General features: G+C 41.5%; 1 protein-coding gene across 2 annotated transcripts in view; it reads right to left on the bottom strand.

Moving 5' to 3' along the window:
- LOC122551426 (partitioning defective 3 homolog B-like) overlaps positions 1 to 26,490 on the bottom strand; it is a 1,013,066-nt gene that overhangs the window by 458,277 nt on the left and 528,299 nt on the right. For both annotated transcript variants that reach the window (XM_043693310.2, XM_043693308.2), the window contains exon 11: positions 2,995 to 3,180. In XM_043693310.2, coding sequence (XP_043549245.2) covers positions 2,995 to 3,180 — 186 coding nt within the window. The remainder of the gene's footprint in view (positions 1 to 2,994; positions 3,181 to 26,490) is intronic.

Raw genomic sequence — 26,490 nt, 5'->3', positions numbered from 1 at the left:
GGCTACGTCTCTCAATAGCTGAGAAAGCAAAGCAGTCATTGTCATCAGGATTTGACACGTTTGCCCATCAATCATCTAAAACATATGCCTGATTGAATGAGATCACCTTGCATTCTTCTAAAAGCTAGGGAACTGTTCTTAATTTAACCTGGGTTGAGACTATAGCAACTCATTGTATTCAAGAACATGCCAGATGAAAGAAAGCATCTGGGGCTGTATTTGAGACGAAGACTCCAGAATGAAAGTATCATGTTTTTTGATGACACTACTTGCACCGGCTGAAGAGAAGACCACCACTGTTTCTCATGGTGAAATCTGATCACCAATGTGTCAAAATTGTGTTGACAGTATTGGTGTCCCCAAAGGTGCGCCCCTGGTTAAACAAAGTCTAAGGATGGTTCATGCTATGGAGAAAGTGAGGACTGCAGATGCTGGAGATCAGAGACGAAAATTACGGTGCGGGAAAAGCACAGCTGGTTAGGCAGCATCCGAGGAGCAGGAGTGCTCCGACATTTCAAGCATAAGCTCTTCATCAGGAATAAGGGGGTGGCCCAAGGAGGCTGAGAGAGATAAATTGGAGGGGGTTGCGAATGTGGGGGGAAGTAGCCGGGTAAGCGAAAGGTGAATGGAGGTGGGGTGTGATGGTGATAGGTCAGAAAGGAGGATGGAGTGGATAGGTGGGAAGGAAGATGGACAGGTAGGACAGGTCAAGAGGGCGGTGCCAAGTTGGAGGGTTGCATCTGGAATATGACGGGGAGAGAGGAAATGAAGAAACTGGTGAAATCTATATTGATCCCGTGTGGGTGCAGGGTCCCAAGACAAAAGACGAGGTGTTCTCCCTCCAGGCGTTGGGTGGCTAGAGTTTGGCTGTTTTCCCCTCTGCTGTGCAGCCCAGCCGAAACCCTATAAGCTTAAGAATGCACTGCACAAGTATTTCTTTCCAATGAACAACATTTTAAAAAAAAAAATTGTATGACATCTTTTATGTAACAAACCATCCCAATGCCTCTCACTTTATCAGCAAATAAATCTCACACCGAACTGAGTTAGGCTGGAGGAGGTGGATTTTAAGAGCTCTCTTAAAAGAAGGGCATAGTTTTGGTGGAAGAAAGTCCCAATGCTCAGGACCGCGACAGCAGATGACACAGCCACTCTAACAATAAGGTAAGGGAAACTGAAACTGCCTGGAGGTCAAAATTGTAAGAACATGGAGTTTGGAGGACTGTGGATTGGGAGAGGCTCCAGAGCTCAGAGGGAAGACTACTGGACTGTTCACAGTCACTCTGTTTTTTTTTTGTCATTTATGTGAGTGATTTGGATGTGAATATAGGAGATAAGATAAGTTTGCAGATCATGCCAAAATTGATGGCAAAATGGACAGCAAAGAAGGTTATCTCAGAGTATAACGGAACCTTGATCAGATGGGCTGAGGAGTGGCAGATGGATTTAATTTAGATAAATATGAAGTGTTGCAGAACAAGGAGACCTTGGGGTGCAGGTTCATAGTTCCTTGAAAGTAGAATCACAGGTTGACAGGGTAGTTAGTGAAGGAGATGTTTGGTATACTTGGCTTTATTAGTCAGTGCATCGAGTTGAGTTGCATATCATGTTGAGACGGTACAGGACATTGGTTAGGCCACTTTTGTAACACTGCATTCAATTCTGGTCTCCCTGCTATAGGAAAGATGTCATTAAACTTGAAAGGGTTCAGAAAAGATTTACAAGGACGTTGTCGGGGCTGGAGGACTTGAGCAATAGAGAGAGGCTGAATAGGATGGGGTTATTTTCCTTGGACCATCAGAGACTGAGGCGTGACTTTACAGAAATTTATAAAATCATGAGCAGCATGGATAGGCTGAATCGCCACGGCCTTTTTCCCCCAGGATAGAGGAGTTTAAGGTTTAAGATGAAAGGGGAAAGATTTAAAAGGAATCTAAGGGGCAATGTTTTCACACAGAGGGTGGTGCATGCATGGAATGAGCTGTCAGAGGAAGTGGTGGAGGCTGGTACAATTACAACATTTAAAAGGCATCTAGATGGGTACATGAATAAGTAGGGTTTAGACAAATACATTCAGGACACCACCCACGCCCTCCACCTCCTCCATGACTTTCATTTCCCCGGCCCCCAAAGCCTCATCTTCACCATGGGCATCCAATCCCTACACACCTCTATCTGCCATGACGAAGGCCTCCAAGCCCTCCACTTCTTCCTCTCATGGCATCCCCACCAGTACCCTTCCACTGACTGACTCATTTGTTATGGAAATGTGTTGCTGGAAAAGCGCAGCAGGTCAGGCAGCATCTAGGGAACAGGAGAATCGACGTTTCGGGCATTAGCCCTGAAGAAGGGCTAATGCCCGAAACGTCGATTCTCCTGTTCCCTAGATGCTGCCTGACCTGCTGCGCTTTTCCAGCAACACATTTCCATCTCTGATCTCCAGCATCTGCAGACCTCACTTTCTCCTCCTGACTCATTTGTTAGGCTGAACAATGATTTCTCCTTTGAATCCTCCCCATTTCCTCCAGACCAAAGGGGTAGCCACAGGCACCCGCATGGGCCCCAGCTATGCCTGTCCCTCCAGCCACACGGGATTAATGTGGATTTCACCAGTTTGCTCATTTCCCCTCCTCCACCTTATCTCAGATCCAACCTTTCAACTCGGCACTGCCCTCTTGACCTGTCCACCTTCATTCCCACCTATCCATTCCACCCTTCTCTCCAGCCTATCACCATTATCCCCACCTTAACCTACCTATTGCACCCTCAGCTACCTTCCCCCCAGCCCCAACCCCCTCCCATTTATCTCTCAGCCACCAGCTTACAAGCTCTATGACTCAAAGTCTGACAGATCCTCTAATGGTCTCCCTCTACCATTAGAAACTCATGAGGAAATGTTCTGCAATTGATACTTTCTATGCCTTAAAAGCACATTAGCACAATTTCTACAATCTCTCTTCTTCGCCATAATTCAGTTCTCTCCAAAAGAGTTACCTTGAAAGCTGCCCCTCCATGAAGAATAGCCTTGATGAATATGCCAAGGTCAGCCCCAGTGTCTTTGGACTTATTTCCTTTTAGACTAATGCCCAGTCCAGCAGATCCCGAGTCATTGAGGGGAATCTCATAGGTCAGGTACTCCTTTTTATCATCTCCTGCTAGATTACAGTTCTGCTCCCCCTTCTGAAACAAAATAAATACATTGGATGAATGCAGAACTTTCACGAGATCTACAGTCAGCTGTCAGAACTTTAAGGGACTTCATGGGTAGAGTCTTGACCTGCTGTTTTTCAAAATAAAATTTATACTGAGAACATAGATTTGGTTGCACAGTTCAGGTTGTGCACATAAACAAGACTGACATTTCAGTGCAGCACAGAAGAAGTACTGTTCTGTCAGTGGGCTGTCTTTTGTGTAAAATATTGAACCCAGGCCAGTTCAGCCCTTCAAGTGAGCATGAAAGATCCCAAAGTACTACGTACAGAACAGTTGCATTACCTTCAATGCCCTGGCTAATATTTATCCTTAAACATCACTAGAAGAGGTAATCTAGTCTTTACTGTATTGCTGTTTGGTGTTGCTGGCTGTTAGCAAGTTCCTTGCCTTGTTTCCAGTGTAACAGAAAACACTTGCAAAAGTATTTAATTGATTGAAAAGCATTTAAGAATGCTTTGAGGCCGAGAATTTTTTTTCTTCATCCCGAATCAAAAATCGAAGGTGAGAAGTACAGAGTCCCTGTGACAGGTTTTGACCCCTCCAATATTAAACTATAGCTACTCAAGAATGACAGCGCATGAACATCCCAACAGCTGGGAAACATTGCACGGGAAATAATGAATATATTTGGTCTCCGGAACCTTTGATGAACAGTCAAAGAACAGTCAATGGACAGACAGGAGGTGCTTTCTCCACCTTTTATATATCTCAGGGACATTAATTTCAGTTATATGAGCCTGAATGAGATTCTGATTGTAGTCAAGTCTGTACTCCCTATGCTTTCTCTAGTCAATCACAGCATTATCAAAAGAAAATCATCTGCTCCTCATTTTCAACAAACACATCTACTCATGAACAGTAGAAAAAGGTAGCTTAGCAGTTTATACACATGTCAAACACAGTTCTAGATAAATCATAGCATGGCTTTTCCCATTGCCTGAATGCTTCCAAAGGGATCAGTAGTAAGAAGGCTTCTACTCACAAAAGAAAGAAGATAATTCAGGGTGAAAATCAATTACATCACTGGTACAATAATGAAGACTGCAGCCTTAGTGTTCCCTGTCAAATGAAAGCGTATACACAGCAGGATTTTATAAAGAGGAGTTTATTGGAAGTTATTGACAGTTTTGCTGGTTTTAAAAGATAGCCGCCAGGGATAAAAATAGAGAACGCAAATGCTTTTCTGACTGGCGGAGAGCCAAACTTGATTTGCAGATACTAATTGCAAAGATAAACTGTTGAGCACTGATCTACACAAAACAGTATTTGTGCATTTGGAAGAAGAAAAACATTCAAGAGTAAAGACAGAGATCCAAATCGATTCCAGCATCTACTGCAAGAATACTCATAAAACTATAACTTTAAATACAAGTCGGGCTGATGTGCTTACTTTCAAAAACACTAAAAATGATTTCCCCTAATAGCTGCCAATAACCTCAGGTTGGTCACCAGATAACTGGATTTTTAAATACTGGTGAATAGTGACAAGCATTACCAGAAAACTACCTTGTGTTTATACTGCTTTTAAAAAAGTGTATATAATGTCCCAACACACTTTTACAGTAGGTACTGTAGGAGATACTGCAGATGACCAAATGCTTGGTCAAAAAAACAGATTTTTCAACAGCATCTTAAAGACGGTGTGAGAGATAGAGATGCAGGAAGGGGGTAGGCAAAGAACTTTTGAGTTTTGGGCCTAGGTCACAAAGTACAACCTCCAGTGATGGAGCAACTAAAATAACGGATGTACAAGAGCATATGTCATGGAGACTTTCAGAGCTGTGAGATGTTACAGAGATCAGGAGGACTGTGATTTTGAAGGGATTTGAAAGGAAGGATGAGAAAATACAATTAAAGCCAAAGAGTTGAAAATATAATAAGACAGGATATACAACAGGATGTACACCAATTTACCAATATTACTTTTTGCTTCCACTCTGTAGCAAAATAATTCTAGCACAAATCCTCAGTGGTGGATGGTTATGTAATGTAAACAGCGAGTTCAAATGAATTCTAGTTACTTATAGCAATGGGGTCTTCAGATGTGCCTGAAAGGGGACTTAGCCAATCAACTTTACTTTAGACAAGACCTCTGCTGCTCCATGATGCCACCTCAAAAAAGATGATCTGCACTTTGACCTGCTAAAAATCCAAAATAGAAAGCATTTCCTGGCATCAAGGACCGCTCCTGGATTTGTGCGCACGATCTGGACTCGTCCTTCATTTACTGGGGAAATGATGCATTCACAGAGGTGCTAACACGATAATCAGTTTGAACATTGTGTTTTCACCTCTGCCACCTAGATTTTAATCAAGACTAAACCTATCTCATATGTTACACAGGAGTCAGAAGAGTGCAGAGATTTTGATCTAATTACTGTTACACTATTGAAACACAGGCTGCAGAGGTGAGAGCATAATATTCCAACTGACTGTATCATCTCACCACTGCCTACCTAATTAAGGTGCATCCAGCGGAGTAATAAGCATTGGAGAGGCATCTTCCCCGATGGAGTGCAAAACTCAGAAGTTGGTCACAAAACACAGCAACTGGATCAAAAGCTACAATGATTAATCCAAATAATGGTGTCTGATAGTGATTGCGGAGGAGAGGGAGAGAGAATGCAGGGCCAGGACAGCAAGACAGTGTACGTCACCAATCTCAGTCAAACTTTCAGAATGAAGAGCTTTGCACAGTCCTTCTAAAATTGCACCTGATTGGATGAATCTCTGAGAATTCTGACTTCCTTTAATTCTGTCCTTTAACCCACCCAGATTTCAATCATCCTTCATAGACAGCCAGACATAGTTCCCATGCATTGGAATCCCATCTCTAAAACTCAGCACACTTTTTCTCTTTTCTTCAGCACTTCACTCCTTGAAACCCCATTTCTTTACCTAAGTTTTTCTATCAACTGTCTTAGTACCTTCTTACGTGGTTTGATGTAAACTTTTGTTTGATAACTCTTTATTAACACACCTTGCAACACTTGATTATTTTAAGGTACTGTATACTTTCTAGTTGGTCATTACTACTGGGCAACTGTGATTACAGACCATATGGAATCCATGTTTCAATTTATACAACACCTCAGGGCAAGTTATGGTTCACTCCTATTGGGCAGCAGAGCAAATTCATACATGAAGTTGAGATGCCAAGCATTAAAGTGTTTGAGTGTCCAAACCACATGTACTTTACTCACCTCTCACTTCCCAACCCACCAAATAGGGTCAAATGCTGGGAAGGGAACAAGATGACATTGTCTTTGATTCATACTTATGGGAAGGGAGTATCCATTAATGACTCATAGTTACCAGGGATCTGAATAAACGTTAAGGAAGTTGAGTCAGTTCTCTTCTGAAAATACTTCTAGCTGACCTTCTTGATGTTGGCAGACTTTAAATGGAAGTGACAAGAGTTGATCAGGGTAGTTGTTTCCTGTAGCATTGACAGTCAGCAGATACAAATTAGGAAATCAAGGCAAGATTTGAAAAAATTAATTTTTTTTTCTTTGTTTAAAAGATCATGAAAAATAATGGGAAAGATAATTGAAGCAAACACCATAAATCCAACTGAATATTTGCCTGCAGGGAGGAGGATTGAACAATGTGTCTCAGGATGTCCATTTCTCAGTTTAAATTTGTAGCATGGACTCTCAAGTCAAGGAACTTTTAATGGCTTAGCCCTCTAAACAGAAATGCTTACTGCAGAGTCACATTACTATGGCAAGTCATCATGTACAATGTACCCAGAGACCACATGAAATTAGTCAAATGTTACTATGCGGCATTTAGTAGCTCTTTCTGTGATTCAGTATCACACCATACAGAGCAATGCAGCACAAATTATTGTAATAGCAATATTAACTCCTTCAGTTCTTCATTTTTAATTGTTATATCTACTGGTCAACTTAAGAATAAAAGGCTTACATGTCTGTATCAATGTCAAACTCTTGGATACATCATACAAAGATTGTGCTTGCTGTAGCATTACCTCCAAACAAAAGGCCATTTCTCTAACCATTTTAACGTTTGTGAAGTTCACTTAGTTATCTAATCCTCTAATACAGTCCTACCTTTTTAACCCAATTTTCTGGTTCTTTGCATTGAATTTTATTTCATTTGGCTCTGTATCATATTTTGTTTTGTATCACACCCACAAAGCACCTTGAGACTTTTTTTTCTAATGTTAAAGGCACCATGTGAAAACAACGTTGTCACAGTTACCATTGAGAGAGAAACAGAAAACATGGTCGTTCATAACTCAAAGATAATTACATCACTCTAACATTAGTACAATGATAAAGACTATAGCCTTACAGTAATTTTCCAGTGGACCGTGAAACTCACATAACAAAATTTCACTGTTGGCTTCCATTCCCCACTTTCAGGGGATGTTGTTCAGGCAAGTCAACAAACAACTAGCCTCATAAGTTGTGAATCCCAACAGCAATTGCACCTCACAACATAGAATGTACTGCCAATGTGGTGCCCTATGAAGCCACTGGTCAAATGACTGAAAGTGTGAATAATTCAACCAGATGATGTGACCTCAATTAATGCACAATTAGGAAATTCAGCTCACTCACTCATGTGTCTGAAATTCTATTTTTTTTATTGTGAAGTTTAATAAAAATAAAATTGCTGTATCCTGTTTGGCACACCATCAAGCTGTTAAAAAGAAATTACATTTTCAACCAACATCCCCTTCTTGTTCTCTACTGATCTCACAAATTGCCCGGATACTCTCTTACAAATAGAACCACTGCTGAATCAGTGACAATGAATATTGTGGACTTTGGAGGACAGTCTGTTAAAAAGGGAAATCTCAACAGGATGCTGATAGTTCTTGTTTCAAACAAAATGTTTGAGAACAAAAATCTCTTTTCCTTGACAACTAACCCACTGAATATGACAGGATCACATTCAAACTAAACAAAACATAATTTTCTACTACACATATCAAGGCTTTACTTGCAACAGGACATACAAAGCCCAGACAAATAAAAAACTGTTGTGTACTCTTACTTTTTCCTGAGTACACATATCATGAACAGCTATGGCTCTGTAAATCTTCCTAGCAAACAAGGTTTCAATGTTCCATATAAAACAAAACAAGCACACTGCCATTTGTGCTTTTGAGATAACAGCTAAGGCTAACATGTCGTAAAACACCAGGAAACAGTCAAACATTTCGACCTCAGCTCTTAAGACAAACTCATGCTCGTAACTCAAATTTCTAGGCATGACTCACATCGAAGAAAAAATGTTTATTGACAATGCATCAGCTGTTTAAATAAGCAGAAACACAGTGGTTTGCTTAAAACTCATCTTTAATGATTCTCCAGTCTAAGAGGAGGAGATATTTAGAGGTTTGATTCCTCTGAGCATTACATATCAATCAGAAGCCATCAGGTCAAAAACACCCTGTGGTGCACACTGTCCCTAAATATCTACCAATACCTTCCATCAGCCAAACAGCAGAGGCACAATGAGCTATGATATTGATGGCAAAAATGGGTCCACAGCAGAAATTGTACATAATTACCTTGTTAACCTCATCCAGAGCTCAGCGGGTAACATTCTTGCTGCTAAATGAGATATTTTAAAACTTACTCCAAAACTTTTAACACATATGCCTGGATATATGAAACAGAGAGTCTCGCCATTACTGCGAAATGATGGACAAGCCCAGAAATCACTATTTTGTCCTGGGATACTTCACTTCCGATTTTTGCAATAATGGGAATTTGGGTGCATCACAAGTTTCGTGTGTATCTGCTGAAAGCAGATAGATATAAGGAGTACCTACATCCATTCATGTCAATGTTTGGTAATACAGATCTCTGAACCATTTACATATGCAGAGTCAACCAGGTAGGAGCAGGTCTGAACTTCATGGACTTTTTTTTGATAGACAAATACCATAGAATCGTAAACCACCTACAGTGTGGATGCAGGCCTTTTGGCCCATCGAGTCCATACCGACTCTCCAAACAGCATCCTGCCCAGACCCCCCCCCCCATCCTGCCCTTGTAACCCTGCATTTACCATGGCTAATCCACCTAGCCTGCACATCCTGGACACTATGGGCAATTTAGCATGGCCAATCCACCTCACCTGCACATCACTGGATTGAGGGAGAAAACTGGAGAACCTAAAGGATACTAACGCACACACTAAGAGAATGCACAAACTCCACACCGACAGCTGCCTGAGGCTGGAGTCGATCCCAGGTACTGTGAGGCAGCAGTGCTAAACCACTAAGTCCCTAAAAAGTACCCTTTTTTGAGAGTTAAGATACCCCTTTGCATATGATCACATGACTACTGGAATTGTGAAAAGTAGATATGAACACATGCAGAAAGTGCAAAACCCCATGAGCCATCAAGCCCATTGGACTGTCAACTGACAGTCAAAAGTATCTGAAGGATCTGAAGGGGAAAATTAACTCATCAAAAGCATAACTGTCCAAGGCCTTTAAATATCTTGTGCATCAAACCTTAGTAAAATAAAACCTGGAATGTGAAAAAACATTACTTGGTATTTAGCTCTGTGCGTTGACAGAAGCCTGAAGACTACTAATACTGAATTAGTTCTGCATGGGTTCCATTAACACAATTGGATGTCTGCACAATTTGACTGGCAACTCCAAGTGACAATGGATTACTTTAAGTGGGACTATGAATTGCAACTATTTGTCATAAAGGCTCATAAGCTTGAGTGTCATTGTTTGTTGTCCTCAAGGATATATAGTTGAACAAAGTTAAATGCAGTAAAACAAATCTTGTAATTACCTTACTGTGGATTGTGCAGTATAAAAATTGGTTACCATTTCTACTATATTACAAGGACGATTACACTTCCAAAGTACTTTATTAGCAAAGTGTTTTGGGTCACCCTGATATTGTTCAGGCACTGCACAAATGGAAGCTGTTTTATTGTCTCTAATTTTCTTCGCATGTGGGAAATGCAGGTCAGCATGAAGTAAACATGAACTCAACTCATCAGCAATTACAGGAGATAAATGCTTGTGATGAGCTGGACATGGAAGAGACCTCCTGTTGTAAAGTTAGCCTGAGCTTTGCCTTTGTATGACTGGGTTGCCCAAAGCTGATTTAATAGCCCTTAACTGGCTCAAGGTGAGTCTTTCTGTGTTAACATGTGACAAAGACCTCCCTCCGAGATCTGCTGGCCAAACAGAGAGCCTACTGTTCTCCGATCCGAGTAACACTCCTGGGAAACAATGATGCAGGTTAAGGAACGTGCAACATTTCACCAAGGCCAAGCTAACAGATCCCAGCAATGTGAAACCAGAGCGGGGTTTTGGAGAATTGGTAGCTGCTTGAACAGGGCACACTTCACAGGCTGTCCAGAATACAGTCACTAGTGTGTTTCGTGGAGAAATACCAGAGGTGGCATTGATCAATTAATGGTCATTCATCGGCGCCAAGTAGCCTACAGCTGCCCCGGTGTAGGTATGTGACATCCTGGCACAGATATGTGACAGTTTGGTGCCATATCATGGCATCCGATTATACTTGCTCCTCAGAGTCTGCTCCAGCGTCGAGGTTTATTATAATTCAGCTCTCCATTGCACAACTAAATCACATTACTACACTAGAGTGCCACGTCACCTTTTAAGCACTTGATTTGTTTTCAAAATAAATGCTTTTTAAAATGCGACAGTTCTAACTTCGTGGCCATGCTTGATTTTTCACTTAAGCGACAGGGCAATAAACAGTATCAGACTGCGTGATATAATATTGATATTCATATAAAGTTGAGCCTTCTTAAGGCACAGACGAGACAGAATTTGCTAAAATTGTTTAGACTCTGCACGTCAACTTAAATGGATTTGTTTACTTTGGATTTGTTCTCCAAAAGGCACAGTGCTTTTTTTTTTAATATTGTAAGGTTTACAAGGATTTGAGACAGCTGACGTTGATGAACAGATTGCTTTTGTCATTCACAGTCGTCTGAGCTGGCTGAAAGGTATCCGACGTTAAAAGAATTTCTTTTATTGAAAAAAAAAGCCGTCAAGTCTCCTTGGGGAGCAGGGCAGGAAGCTGCATTTGTGTAAAGTGTCAGGACCTTTCGGTACCTGCACATTGCCCTTGACTGCATTTCTGTCAAAATATCTCAAGTGAGCTGCCTGGCCCTGTCTGACTGTTGCAGGCCGATAAGAAACCAGGGTCCCCAGAGTCCTATTTCCAGCCAGGAATTGTAGGCGATATCCTGGAGATCAGGTACTCAGCAGAGGAAATCAGTCAATTATATTCCGCTTCCATTTCTTTTGGCACAACTCATCAGGGTTACACTCCAGTGTTGGAAGCATGCCATGACCTCTGTTGTCTTTTGGCCATCGGGGTGGAGTTACAGGTCAGGGGTCATCTCTCACCATTGCTCTCACAGCAGGGCCAACCCTTTGGCAACTTTTCAATGGCTATTTTCATCTCTTCAGAATCTCAACTTCAAACAGCTCGTCTATGACTTTATGTCTTTGCACACTGTGAAATTCTTTCAGGATCAGAGAGAACCACTGCCTCATTATCACAAGGGGATAACAGCATCCACCACCACTCCCACAACCTCATTCCCTTCTCCCCTCCCCCCCTATCCCCACAACCCCTCCCAGAGCCGTTATGAACAGCCGCATTTCATCTCCACACACTCCATTTGGGGAGGCTCTCTCTTCTGAACTATGAAGTGGAACACAGAGCAATGTAGGAGAAGCCGCAACATAAACCTTCTTCACACCTCTCAGCACAGAATGTCAGCATTTCTTTCCTGTTGCACAGAAGATCAGAGGGACTCTTGGGAGACAAACACAAAGCAGTAATCTGATCAACAGTTTCAACGCAAATCCCAACTGCAACAGCCAACCTCAAGCAGTTTAAAAGCTAATGCAAAATTACAGCCCTGAGAAGTCAGTTTGATGTAGCTTTGGTTTTGATTCAGTATTTTTTAATGCCATCATTAAGAATAAATATTTTTACCCTTGTAACATCACTCAATTATACCCCCACCCCTCCGTCTCAGTTCCTCTGCAGCCGAAATCCATACTAATCTCTTTGTAACTTCTAGACTTGATTGTTCCAATGCACTGTTTGTTGTTCTCCCACATTCCAAGCTTTGTTAAGTTGAGCTCTGTTGCCTGTGCCCTAGCTTGCACTAAATCATATTGTCCTATCATGCTTGTGTTTGCTAGGCTACATTGCTGATCTGGGAGCCAATACCTTCATTTTAAAATTCTCACCTTTGTCCTCATACCCCTCCATAGCCTTGCCCCTCCCTCTTTCTGTAATTTTCTCTAACCCTGCAACCCTCTGAGTTAGCCATGCTCATCTAATGCTGACATTTTGAGTACAGCCAATTTTAATCATTCTAGTGTGGCCAAATCTTCAGTTACCAAATAGTCTAATTGCTGAATTTCCCTTCAACTTCCCTCTTTTAAGAAACCTACCAATTCAACCAATCCTTTGGCTATCTGGCATGGCTTGGTGACATACAATATCCCTGTGAAGTGCCTTAGAACATGTTTACTAAACTAAGAACAGTTGATTAGATTAGATTAGATTCTCTACAGTGTGGAAACAGACCCTTTGGTCCAACCAGTCCACACCAACCCTCTGAAGAGTAACCCACCCAGACCCATTCCCCTCTGACTAATGCACCTAACACTATGGACAATTTAGCATGGCCAATTCACTCAACCTGCACATCTTTGGACTGTGGGCGGAAACCGAAGCACCCGGAGGAAACCCACACAGACACGGGGAGAATATGCAAACTCCAGGCAGACAGTCGCCAGAGGCTGGAATTCAAACTGGGACTGGGCCACTGTGCCTTCCTACTGAGCCATTTTTATTAAACAGTTAAATTAGATTAGATTACTTAGTGTGGAAACAGGCCCTTCGGCCCAACGAGTACACACCGACCCGCCTAAGCGCAACCCACCCAGACCCATTCTCCTACATTTACCCCTTCACCTAACACTACGGTAATTTAGCATGGCCAATTCACCTAAACTGCACATTTTTGGACTGTGTGAGGAAACCCATGCAGACATGGGGAGAATGTGCAAACTCCACACAGTCAGTTGCCTGAAGCGGGAATTGAACCCGGGTCTCTGGCGCTGTGAGGCAGCAGTGCTAACCACTGTGCCACCCACCGGGTGCTCCGGTTTCCTCTCACAGTCCAAAGATGTGCAGGTTGAATGAATTGGACATGTTAAATTGTCCATAGTGTTAAGTGCATTAGTCAGAGGGGAATGGGTCTGGGTGGGTTACTCTTCAGAGGGTTGGTGTGGACTGGTTGGGCCGAAGGGCCTGTTTCCACACTGTAGGGAATCTAATCTAACCTAATCAACTGTTCATAGTTTAGTAAACATGTTCTAAGGCACTTCACAGGGATATTGTATGTCACCAAGCCATGCCAGTTATTAAACAGTTAATCGAGTTATCGCACAATTCCATTTTTTGGTTATGCTGGCAGAAGTTAAAATTAATTCTTGTGAAAATGTATCTATTTTAAGGATTCTTTCCTCTAGCAGTTCACCTCTGTTAATATACTGCATTACGTGGCTGCCATTGACATCTGCTAATTATTCCCGGCATTGTGAGGTTATGTTAATCTAAGATTGTTATGGAGACTCAAGAATTGATGCAACGACCCATGAGAAAAATTGTAAGGGAGATAACATTTGTTTGAATACTTTTATTTATTATCTATCACAAAAATGTTGATTGGATGTGATCCAACTCCACAATTATGCAAAATGTCTGAATAAAAATATCAGTGGCATGAGGATTAGTGCTGGGATTTCAATTGATTACAATGTGTATGAATGACTTAGATGAAGGAACAGAAGATGTGGTTACCAAATTTGCCAACAACACAAAGATTGGTAAGAAACTAAGTTCTGCAGAGGATACAAGGAGGATATAAAAAGACACAAGTTAAGTGAGTGGTTAAAGATTGTTAAAATGTCATATAATGTTAAAAACATAAAATTGTCCGTTTTGGCAGGAAAAATAAAAAACATTGTTGGATGGTGAGAGATTGCAGATCTCTGAGATGCAAAGGGTTCATGGTGTCCTTGTGCATGAATCACAAGAGGTTAATATAAATTACTTGCAGGTACAGCTAATAATTAGGAAAGCTAATAGAACGTTATCATCTATTGTGTAGGGAATTGAATACAAAGTAGGAGATAATGCTTTAGTTATACAGGGTACTAGTGAGACCACATCTGAAGTACTGTGAATAGTCTGGATATTTTATTTAAGACAATACATAACTAGAGGGTTATTTTATGAGGGAAGGTCGAATAAGCCAGATTTGTATCTGCTGGAGTTTAGAAGGTTAAGAGTTGACTTGATTGAATCATAGCTGAAAATGTGTTGCTGGAAAAGCGCAGCAGGTCAGGCAGCATCCAGGGAACAGGAGAATCGACGTTTCGGGCATAAGCCCTTCTTCAGGAATGGTTGAATCATATAAAATCCTGAAGGGTCTTGACAGGGTTGATATGGAGAGAATGTTTCTTCTTACGAGAGAATCTGGAACTGGGAGCCATTGTTTAAAAATCAGGGGTCACCCATTCTAAACAGAGATGAGGCAAAATCTTTCTCTTCAGAGGGTTGAGTGTATTTGGAACTCTCTTACTGAAAAAGGGGTGGGTGCAGAGTCTGAATATTTTTAAGGCTGAGATAGCTTCTCGTTACGCAAGGGGGAGTTAAAGGTTAACAGAAATTGGAAGGAATATGGAATCGAGGTTGCAATCAGATTTGTCATGATCTAATTGAATGATAGAGGAGGCTTAAGGGGCTGAATGGCCTACCCTTGCGCCTGATGCATATTGGAGGCAAAGGGAGGACTTTTGACTAGAAACTCTAAAATTCTGAATGAAACAAAACAAATCTAGGCTAATAGTCCAGCGCAAGACGAAAGGCGTGTGCCAAAAATGGAGATATTTTCTTTCAGATAAGACATTACATCAAGGCCTCTTCTCTACTGTCAGGTGAATGTACAAAGTCCTGTTGGACAACGTTAAAGTAGGGGGTTTGCCACATACTTCTGGCCAATATCTATGCCGTAATCAAATTAACTAAAAAAAACTGGATTATCAAATTGCTGTTTCAGTAAGCATGCTGTTTGCAAATTGACAGCCACATTTCGTACTTACGACAGTGATCACAATTCAAAAACGGTGTGGATATTTTACTCTTCTCAAAGTCATGTCAGGTCGTGGTTGAATTTTCAAACATGATCTGGAAATGAAAGATGTGGACGACTTTCTGGACCTTATTCCCAAGTGCTTTAGCTACCCCACCGGGATTTCAATTAAGTGCAGGCAATTAAAGATCCGGGAGAAGGCACACCGTCCATTCGGGAATAGCGAATGAGCTCCCGATCACAAATCCCAGGCAGTACCTGAATGGGGCCTTCACAGGCATCCTAATTGGAAATAATCATCCTGAACCGGCTGCCTGCTGTCATTGAAAATGGCTCAGTGTGGAGAATGTGGTGGCTCACCAGCACTGATTCCCACAGAGAGAAATTGCATACCTGTCCACCTACCATCTGAGCTCAACTGAGGTAAAAATCCAGTGGACTGTAACAAGTGCAATTCTTACCTACTGCCTTATTCCAATATTGAGTCCAATCGACGGAGTTTGATCGGGGCATTAAACAGGAAATTGGATTATGGTTCGAAAAGACAGGAGCCCATCTACTACATTAAACGGGGTGTGGCTACAGGTGAACTGCTCCTTCAGACAGCCAACATGGACACAATGTGCCAAATAAGGACACTGGAAATTGGAGCAAACGTAGGCCATTTAACTCGTCAAGTATGCCCTGCCATTCTATAAGATCACATCTAATCTGTCCTACGGTTCAACTCTTTCATGTAACTCCTCAGAGATATCAACTACTCAACATTTCAAAGATATATCTTCCTCATCCTTAAACACTCTCAGTGATCTAATCATTACAACTCTCTGTGGTGAAGAATACCAGACATTCAATATCCTCAGAACAAAAAATTTATTTTATACCTCAAGTTTTAGATGAGTGTTCTCTTATTTAGTCACCATGTCCCCTAGTTCAAAACTCCCCCACTCAACATCTATCTCATCAAATCCCTTCAGAATTGTGCATATTTCAATAAGATCACTCCCCAGTCTTCTAAACTCTAATGAATAAGTCAACTCCTTCATCCCAGGAATCCACCTAGTCATAGAGTCCTACAACACGGAGACAGGCCCTTTGGCTCAAACTGGTTCATGCTGACCAAAATGTCCATCCATGCTAACCCCATTTCCCTGCAGTTGACCCATATCTTTCTAAATCTTACCTATTCATATATTTGTCCAAATGCCTTTTAGATGTTGTTAATGTACCTGCCTCAACCAGTTCTACTCACAGCTCATTCCATATGCACACCACCCTCTGTGTAAAATAGTTGCCCCTCAGGTTCCCTTTTATTCTTTCCCTTCTAACCTTAAACTGATGCCCTCTAGTTTTTGATTTCCCAACCCTGGGAAAAAGACTGAGTGCATTTACCCTATCCATGCCTCTCATGATCTTATACATTTCCATAACATCCCTCCTCAGTCTCCTAAACTCTAAAGAAAAGAAGTCCTAACTTGTCCAACCTCTCTCTATAACTCAGTGAATCTGCTTTGAACTGACTCCAATGCCAATACACCCTATATAAAATGTGAGGACAAAAATTGCATGCATTACTGCAGGTGTGGCCTCACTGACCTCTGCACAGTTGCAAGAAGGTCTCCCTATTTTTAAACTGCAAACCCCTAGCAATAAAGGCTAAAATTAAATTTGCTTACTTAATTTTTTGCTGAACAAGCCTATTAATATTTGATGGTTTAGGCACAAAAATACCCAGATTCCTCTGCACCACACTTGGAATCTCTTTCCATTTAAATAACAACCTCCCTTTTGATTTTTCTGACCAAAACGTATGACTTAACATTCTCTGACATTACACTCAATCTGTCAAGTTTTTGTCCACTCACTCAACCTACTTATATTCCTTCTTCTGTGCTGCAAATATTCCACAATTCTAATGTAAATGCAATCTTCATTTTCCCTCTGCACCCTGACATTCATCCAGCCTAAAAAAAATGTGTTGAGCCTAGCACTAATTGCTTTAAGAGGGAGCCTCTGACACTTACCTATTACAAGATCATGAAAATTAAATCCTTTCTAAATCCAGATTCAAAGCTTGGGAATAAGAAGTGAAAAGCGAGAAGGTCAATATCTGCCAAAGACATCTGCTATTACTATTGTTAGCGCATTTGCATCCAGTCCACTGAAGAGAGAATTTGCTTATCTATCCTTAACATCACACCCAACTGTCTAGCTGTTATTCCTTTGGGATAATTTACCAATCCATTTTCTTAATATATTTTCACTTATGCAACAATATTGAATTAAATTAGTTAAATTTGACTTGGAATACGATTTCATTACTTATCCAAAGTACAAACAGAAGCCAAAACAATGAAATAGTAAGTGAGTCAACAACACATGCTCCCATTTGCTTACTGGATTTACAAGAATACTCCCATTAAGCCAAATCTGAAAATAAAACAAAAAAAATGATGGAAACACAAAGCAGATCAGTCTCAAGAAAGACCATACACATTTTCCATTTCAGGAAATATTCTTATTTGAAATGTACAAAGCCACCTAAGGAGATATCAGCTCAATAACCAATGATTTTTGCCAAAAAGTTAGGCATTAGTAAAACCAAGTAGATTTTAAGGTATGTTTCAAAGGAGGAATGCGAGGTAGAGAGATGGTGAGGTGGAGGGAGGAAGTTCTGGAGTTTAAGGTGCACAAACTGAAAGCATAATGATTATTGATTGATCCAGGATGCTGAAAAGGCTACAATTGGAGGACAACAGATATTTTGTGGAGCTGGGGGAAATTACAGAACTAGAAAGGGCTGAGGCATGTGTGCGGTTTGGAAACAAGGACAAGGGTTTTGAAAGCAAAATGCTGCTTGACTGGGAATTAATGTAGTTTGGAGGGGGGAATGCAAGCAAAAGTTTGGTAATCCCAGTATTTAATCAGAGGAAATGACTATTAACCCAGCAAAGGATGTTCTCGTATGCTTTGGCACCAACCATCAGAGGCTTGCGGTTCAGATAACATGCTGCCAGCCTGGATATTTTCTAATCAACCTTTTCAGAGATGTCAGGGCACACCTCTGGAACAGGTGAGACTTGATGCATGGCCTATTGATTCACCATTAAGGATACTACCACTATCACAATGGGGCTAAATTCTTGAATTTTATTTTATTCAGTCGTGAGATATGAGTGTCGCTAGTTGAGCCAGCATTTATTGCCTGTCCCTGGCTACCCTTGAGAAGGTAGTGGTGAGCCACTTTCTTGAACTTCGAGAGTCCATATACTGTATGTAGTCTCACAGGCCACTAGGATAGGAGTTCCAGGATTTTGACCCAGCCAAATTGAGGGAACAATGATATAATTTGAAGTGAGTGGTTTAGAGGGGAACTTGCAACAGGGTTAGGTGGTGGTGTTCCCATGCGTCTGTTGCCCTTGTCCTTCTAGATAGTAGTGGTCATGGGTTTGGAAGGCGCTTGAGTACTAAAAAGATGTGGTTGTGGATAGCTACAAAAATATTGCATCAGTGTTAAATAATAACATAAATAGCAAAGGATAGTTATGCTAAGCCTAAGGGCCTATCCAATTAGTAGTGGTAGAAAATAAACACTACTAAAGTCATAATGATATGAGGCACTTGTCATGTCCAACAAGATGCAAGTTATTATGGGGTAGTATCATTGCATTGGCAGGCTGGAACCAGTGGGAATATCACAAAGATGTTCTTCAGCCACAGCTGTCCACAACCTACATCAATGATTTGGAAGTGGGGGCCATTGGTTCTTGTGGTGCAGTAATAGTGTCTCTACCTGTGGACCAGGAGACCAAGAGTCAAGTTGCAAATGCTCGAGGTATGCTGTGACAGCATGGAAACGGGGGCCAAAGGTTCTTGTGGCACTGTGACTATGTCCCTACCTCTGACTGAGAAGGTCCACGTTCAAGACCCACCTGCACCAGAGCATGTCACAGCACATCTGAGCAGGTTAATTAAAATAACTGGAAGTGGGGGCCATTGGTTCTTGTGGTGCAATGCCATTGTCTCTACCTATGAGCTAGGAGGCCCGGTTCAAGTCCCACCTGCTCCAGATGTGTGTAGTAACATCTGTGAATAGGGTGGTTAAGGAATATCTGGTAGTGGGAACCAATTGTAATATTTCCAAGTTTATAGATGACACAAAACTTCATAGATATGTTGGTTGTGAAGATGATGTAAAGATATGGACAAGAGAACGCAAGATGGAATATAATGTGATGTCACGACTCAATGGTGCAGTGCACTGGAAATCCATCCATGTTATTCCTGGAGACATCAGAAACGTTAAAAAATTTAGGGTTGTCTAATTTACCCAACTGACAAACACAGGTTAGAAGAAAACACTCACCAGTTTTCTGTACATAATTAAAAAACAAAACATGTTTATTACAAATAAATAGTCTTTCGCCAATGGTAATTAAGAAATATGAATTGATCATTTAAAACCCTAAAACGTAAACGCTACACCTTCTGGATCCTCCCTGGGATGGTGGGACTACAGTCAGTTCTTCTACAACATGATCACTGCATTCTTGTGTTACCCCACATGACAGAAACATCGCACTTTAGAAAAAGCACTTAAAGTGTTGACGATGTAATCGTGTTATAGTCAAGATAGGCTTTAAGAAGTTGGGCTGTAGAAACAACATTCCCCAATTCATCAATTGTGTTACAGCGATTTCGTATTGATAAAACAAGCGCTATAACAGAATGACTTGTATCTTACGAAGAGAAGTTGAGATCCTATGACTTTATAGTCGAAACATCTGGTGCTGGAAAAGCACAGCTGGTCAGGCAGCATCTGAGCAGCAGGAGAGTCGATGTTTCGAGCATAAGCCCTTCATCAGGAATATGGCTTTATACTCAAAAATCTTGAAGGGATTGTCAGTGTACACGCTGAAAGGACGCTTCCCTGTAGAGGAGTTTAGAATGAGGGGAAACAATCTCAGAATAAAAGATATGCTATTTAGAACTGAGGTAAGAAGAAAATCCTTTATTCAGAGGGTGGGGAATCTTTGTCATTCTCTGCACCACATAACTGCGGAAGATTTATCATGAAGTAAGTTAATCACAGAGATTGGTAGTGTCTGGCCACTGATCGCCTCAAGGAATTTGACGATGGAGTAGAATTATGGCATCGAGGTGGACGATTAGTGGGTGTGAGGAATGTCAAAACAGCCATGATCCAACTGAATGGTAGAGCAGGCTTGGAGGAGCTAAGCAGCTACTCCTGTTCCTATTTTTATAGGTCTTTTTATCCGGAATAGTGAAGCTGACTGAACGGCCTACTCCTATATTTCTAACTCTGTAAAATAGCGAGCTACAGTTTCTCCCATTTGTTCTCCGGGTATGGACGCTATATATTGTCCATCTCTAATTGCCCAAAAAGCAGATAAATGTCAACCACATTGCTGTGGAGCTGGAGTCACATGTAAGCCAGGCCAGGTTAGGGTAATAGATGTTTTTCCCCAAAGGACATTAGTGAACCAGATAGATTTTTAATGACAATCGACAGTGGTTAGATGGTTGCCAATTTTTCCTGTAAGTTAAGGAGCTCCAGTTATTCCCCCCTCTGGAAGTCACTGTTGTACATGGGCCTTGGAGACCTGTGTAGCCAGTAAGATAATTCAAACAAATGCTGGTCACCATTAGGGTAGATTTTAATTCCAGATATTTTACAGAATTCACATGTCACCATCTGCAACGGATAGGTTTTGAACCCACATTCCCAGAACATTAACCTGAAAGAAAACCAGAAATTGCTGGAGAAAGTCAACAAGTCTGGCAGCATCTGTAGAGAGAAGACAGAGTCAACATTTTGAGTCCAATGACCCCTCTTTGGAACTGTTCTCAGCCGAACTGTGTTACTTGCCCAGAGATCCATATCAGCAGTCAAGGGACATTGCCACTGTACATCACCTCCCCTTGGGATCGCACAAACAGACATAAAGGCAAAGCCATCACCTAATTTGTACTTTCCCCTATTGCACTGTGAACAGGCAGCATTGAGTAGCTTTGTATAATTAGAATCCTGTGCAGTCAGGAGTCCTAGGACTGGCATTTCCTGACTGTAAGCACCAATTGCTGAATGTGAATCCGCTTGCATCCCGAAAAATCACAACACCAGCAACTTTAATAGGCCTTTCGCAAACTAGGGTTCAACTCCTACAGGTGCAGTTCAAAGAAACCTTTGGAAAACATCCATTCACTTGTCAGCACATACACAGAATTCCCTCCAGCTTTGCTTCGGTTCCCTATCTGCATCATCCAGGCCCCGCTGAATACACATGAAGTGCAGCCAGAGAGGAAACAGGAAGGATTGTTTCTACCACCACTATTTTTTCTTCATGGACCTCTTGGCTATTGTGTAAACAAGACTGTTTCATCAAGTCAGAGGCCACTTTCCAATGTAAGTGTGCAGTGTGAACAGGGCATCATTACACAAACACCCGATGGAAGGAAACAAGGCATAACACTTATATCCAAACTGCAGACAACGATTACTATTATTTTCATTTCAAAATATTTTAAAATAACTTTCATTTGTACCGTGCCCTTCATAGCCTTAGGATGTCCCCAAGTACTTCAGACAATTAAGTATTTTTGAATTGTGTTGTGGAAAACCAACAGCCAAAGGCTCACATGAGGATCTCAAAATGCAAGTATGGTGATAATGACCAGATTATCTGGCTCTGTTTTGTTGCATTTAAAAAAAAATTTAGTGGAGAAATATTGTAGGCCAGGACACTGGAGAGACCTTCCCTGCGATTATTAGGGGAGGCAATGGTCTGGTGATATTATTGCTAGACTGTTAACCCAGAGACCCAGGTAACATCTGAGGACCCAGGTTCAAATCCCGCCAGAGCAGATGGTGGAATTTGAATTCAATAAAAATCTGAATTAAGATTCTAATTATGACCATTGTCAAACTGTTGGGAAAAACTCACCTGGTTCCCTCATGTTCTTTAGGGAAGGAAACTGCCAGCTGGCCTACATGTGACTCCAGACACACAGCAATGTGATTGACTCTTAACTGTCCTCTGGGCAATTAGGCATATGCAATAAATGCTGATCTCATCCCGTGAATGAATACATATTAAAAAAATTATTTACATCCATCTGTGATACCAAACAGAATTCTGGTTTAGCATCTTATGCCAAAGACTGCAAACTGACTGTAGAATATAGAATTAGCAATGCACTGGAGTAAATCAGCTTAGATAAAGTCCCAGGAGTCAGTCTTAAATTCAAAAGGATTAATAGTTTGATAGCACAAGAAAAGAGAAGTCGTTTTCAGTACCAGACGGGGCAGAGACAGGAGGATACAGAGGGTGATTCAAAGAAAAAACTAAAAAAAGGGCAAAAATGGAAAACATTTCAATGCTGCAAGTCAATCTGAAACATGCACGGCTTGAAACCATGAAGGAAGCCAGTTCAATAGAAACTTTCAAATGATTTGGGTAACTACCTGAAAGGGAAAAAATGGAGGAGAGAGATATGGGACAAGAATAGAGCAATGGGCAAATTGCATAGATACCAAAGTATCCTTTGGTATGCTTTCAAAAGTGCAGTATGAAACACTTTGAGATTGTGAGAGGTGTCATATAAATGCACCTCTTCCTATCATGAGTTCCAGCAAACCTGTTTAATCGCCTCTGTCTCTCTTTCTCTTCCAAAATAATCATTGAGCAAAATTCCAGAACGTCTGTCCAACCTTCTATTATCAGTCCTTGATGAATTGTCTTCCCTCGTATCACATTTTAGTACTTCCAGCAATTTAGGAACTATCATGTTTCACACAGCTTTCAATTATCTCTGTCTGTAATGCCCTTTATAACCCTCAATCATGCCCTGATCCAATTCATCTCTCTTTTCTCTATAAAAAGAGCATTAATTACTAGACAGTAAAACTGCTTTTCTCTGATAGTCTATCTACATGTTCACTGATTGACTAAATACACCCACTTTGGGTATGGAAACAATGCAATGTTTCACAGGAATATAAACCCAAAATCAATATTCATCACCACTCCTTATTTTTCATTAATGTGTGGCCTCATGTCATCAGCAAGAAAAACACACCAAAATTTACATTTATAAACAATAGTCCTCACATTACAGATACTAAGCACCCTTTATAGAAGTGAAAAGAGGATACCAAGAGTATTTGAGGGAGGAAGAGAGATACAAGGTAAAGTAACAAGGTAAAGTACACTATTTTGGAAAAAAATGGCACAGAATAAATGAAATAAGCAGCATGTTTGAACACAATACCTTGATGGAATTGCCAAACCATGCTTTGGTAGGAAAGGTAGGTGTAACTTGAAACCAACTGAAGTTTTGGTATCTGAGGCTTGATGATAAGCAGGAACAAACAGTATCCAGGATTGTGTACAGCTAAGAACTCAGGAAATTGAGATGAAGAATGAACGTTCCACTCACCAGCCTCCCATCTTGTACCTCTCGTTAGTTCATCTGAAAAGTCTACTGCTTGCACCTGAACTCACAATGAGTCCTGTTCATCCATCAGCCCTGCATTGGTTTATGGTCCGAGAGAGTCGCTACCTAAAATGTATCAGCCTTGTTTTCGCATCTATCCATTGTTCCACATCACGCTATTGCTGCAATCTCATTCAGGCTTCTGATAGGTCTCCACTCATTTAATTCTGGCCTCTTGCACGCTCCAGATTTTTACTGTCCCACGATGGAGCGCTTTGTCTTCAGCTGCCCGGGTCCTAAGCTACAGAATCCTCTCCATAAATATGTCCTTCTTTTTGCCTCTCTCTCCACCATCAGAATGCTCCCAAAACGTGGCCTCTTTTACCAAGTTTGGGGCCACTTGTCCTAATCAAATACTATTTGATAACACACCCACTAATGTCCTCCTTCTATGTTGTTATGATGGTAACAGCGCAATTTTTCGCTTCTCTAGAGGTGGCAAGCAAAATATCTCCAGGAAGGTCGGTATCCCGTCACCAAGTCACTCTTTATTTACATGTGTATGGTACAAGGCAGTGACACAGGCAGCACAGAGCCAGCTCCAAGAGTGAGTAGAACCCCAACACTCCTAATTATTTTTTTCTTTTTTTACAGTGGAAGACACAAGGTGTACAAATCTTTATTCAATTTCCACCACCAGGAGGAAAAGAAACACCCAAGTGACCAGTGACAAGTAGTGCCCTTCACATCAAAGGGCGATGCTGTGTGAGACACTCCTAATTATATCTGTCAGCCAGAACCCCCTAATTGGGCCCATTATCCTGGTCCAATTAGGAAACTTGCATTCTGAGATCCACCTGGCTGACCCCATTCTGATCGCTGCAACAATGAGGGGAAATAACTGGGTGAGTTAGCCCTGGTGAAATGTTCTGCCCCTTCTCACAACATCAGCAAGTAAGTTCTGGCAAGAAAGTCGAAGAGCAACCTTCTCAATTTTCCATTGATTAAATCTCTTAAGTGGTCAACTAATGGGCCACTTAAAGGCCTCAACTTGTAACCCTCCTGGTGGGGCTCTTGTGGTGTAGTGGTAGCATCCCTACATCTGCTCAGGTAGGTTCAAGTCCCATATGTTCCTGAAGAGGTTGATTAGAAAAATATCTGCAACCCTCCTGGTCTCCAGCCCTCCCACCAGGTGAAAAAGATGGTGAGTTTCACAACTGGGAAACCATGCAACCTGCCCACCAGGTTATAGAGTCATAGAGTACAGAAACAGATCCTTACGTCCAACCAGTCTATGCTGACCATAATCCCAAACTAAACTAGTCCCACCTGCCTGCTCCTAGCCCATATGCCTCCAAACCTTTCTTATTCATGTAATTCTCCAAATGTCTTTTACATGTTGTAACTGTACTTGCATCTATCACTCCCTCTGTTAGTTCATTCCACACACAAACCACTCTCCATGTAAAAACATTGTCCCTCACCTCTTCTCTCTCCTTAAAAGTATGCTCCCTGGTCTTGAAATCCCCTACCCTAGGACCAGATACTGGTATTCTATACCCCTCATGATTTTATAAAAACTCTATAAGGTCATCCCTCAGCCTCCTTCACTCCAGTGAAAAAGGTCTTATCCTATCCAATCTCTCCCTATAACTCAAAATCTCCATACCTGGCAACATCCTGGTAAATCTTTTCTGAACGCTCTCCAGCTTAACAATATCCTTTCTGTAACAGGGTGACCAGAATTGCACATACTACTCCAGAAGAGGCCTCACCAACATCCAGTACAACCTCAACATGATGTCCCAACTCCTGGATTCCAAATGCCACAGTCTGGAGCCAACTGGAGTCACTGGTGGAGGTAAAGAGTGTCTTCTGAAAGTATTCCCTGCCCTAGCCTTTGACCTGATTATATGCCCGCAACTCTCCCTGCAGGAAAAGTAAATAAAGTACTTAACTTTCTCCGACTGGATCCCCAGGGAGTAGACCTGGACTAGCAAACTTTAGGACCCAGAGGTCTTCAGCTCTCTGAGATGGTGTAGTGCTTTGTCATCATCTATTAAAATGCTGTTTAAAAAGATAGAAATTTTTCTCCTATAGCTCTACCTTATCTTTTATTCATTGATGGGATGAGGGTGTCGTAAGTTGGGCCACACATTTATTGTATGTCCCTCGTTGCCATTGAAAAGATAGTGTTGAGCTGCCTTCTTGAACTGCTGCAGTCCATGTGCTGTAGGTACACCCAGAATGCCATTAGGGAGAGCACAGGATTTTGACTTAGCAACAATGAAGGAATGACAATATTTTTCCAGGTCAGGATAGTGCCTGGCTAAGAGGGGAACGTGCAAATGGTGGTGTCCTTCTAGATGGAAGTGGCCATAGGTTTGGAGGATGCTGTCTAAGGATCTTTGGAGAATTTCTAGTAACTGGTATAGACTGCCGCTACCGAGTGTCAGTGATGGAGGGAGTATATGTTGGACGTGGTGCAAACCAAGCTGGTTGATTTGTCCTGGATGGTGTCAAGCTTTTCTGACCTGCTCTTGCAGCCACAGTGCTTATATGATCGGTATGAGCTAGTTTCTGATCTGAATTATCTTGGGATGTTTTTAACTATTTTAAAAGCACAGGAAAGTACAGATGTCA

Source organism: Chiloscyllium plagiosum, unplaced genomic scaffold (assembly GCF_037043375.1).
Source record: "Chiloscyllium plagiosum isolate Xiang-an unplaced genomic scaffold, Cpla_swu_hap1 HiC_scaffold_7, whole genome shotgun sequence".
In the NCBI taxonomy this organism is placed as follows: domain Eukaryota; kingdom Metazoa; phylum Chordata; class Chondrichthyes; order Orectolobiformes; family Hemiscylliidae; genus Chiloscyllium; species Chiloscyllium plagiosum.
Note: the sequence above shows the minus strand (reverse complement) of the source record. Positions and strands in the feature narration are given on the sequence as shown.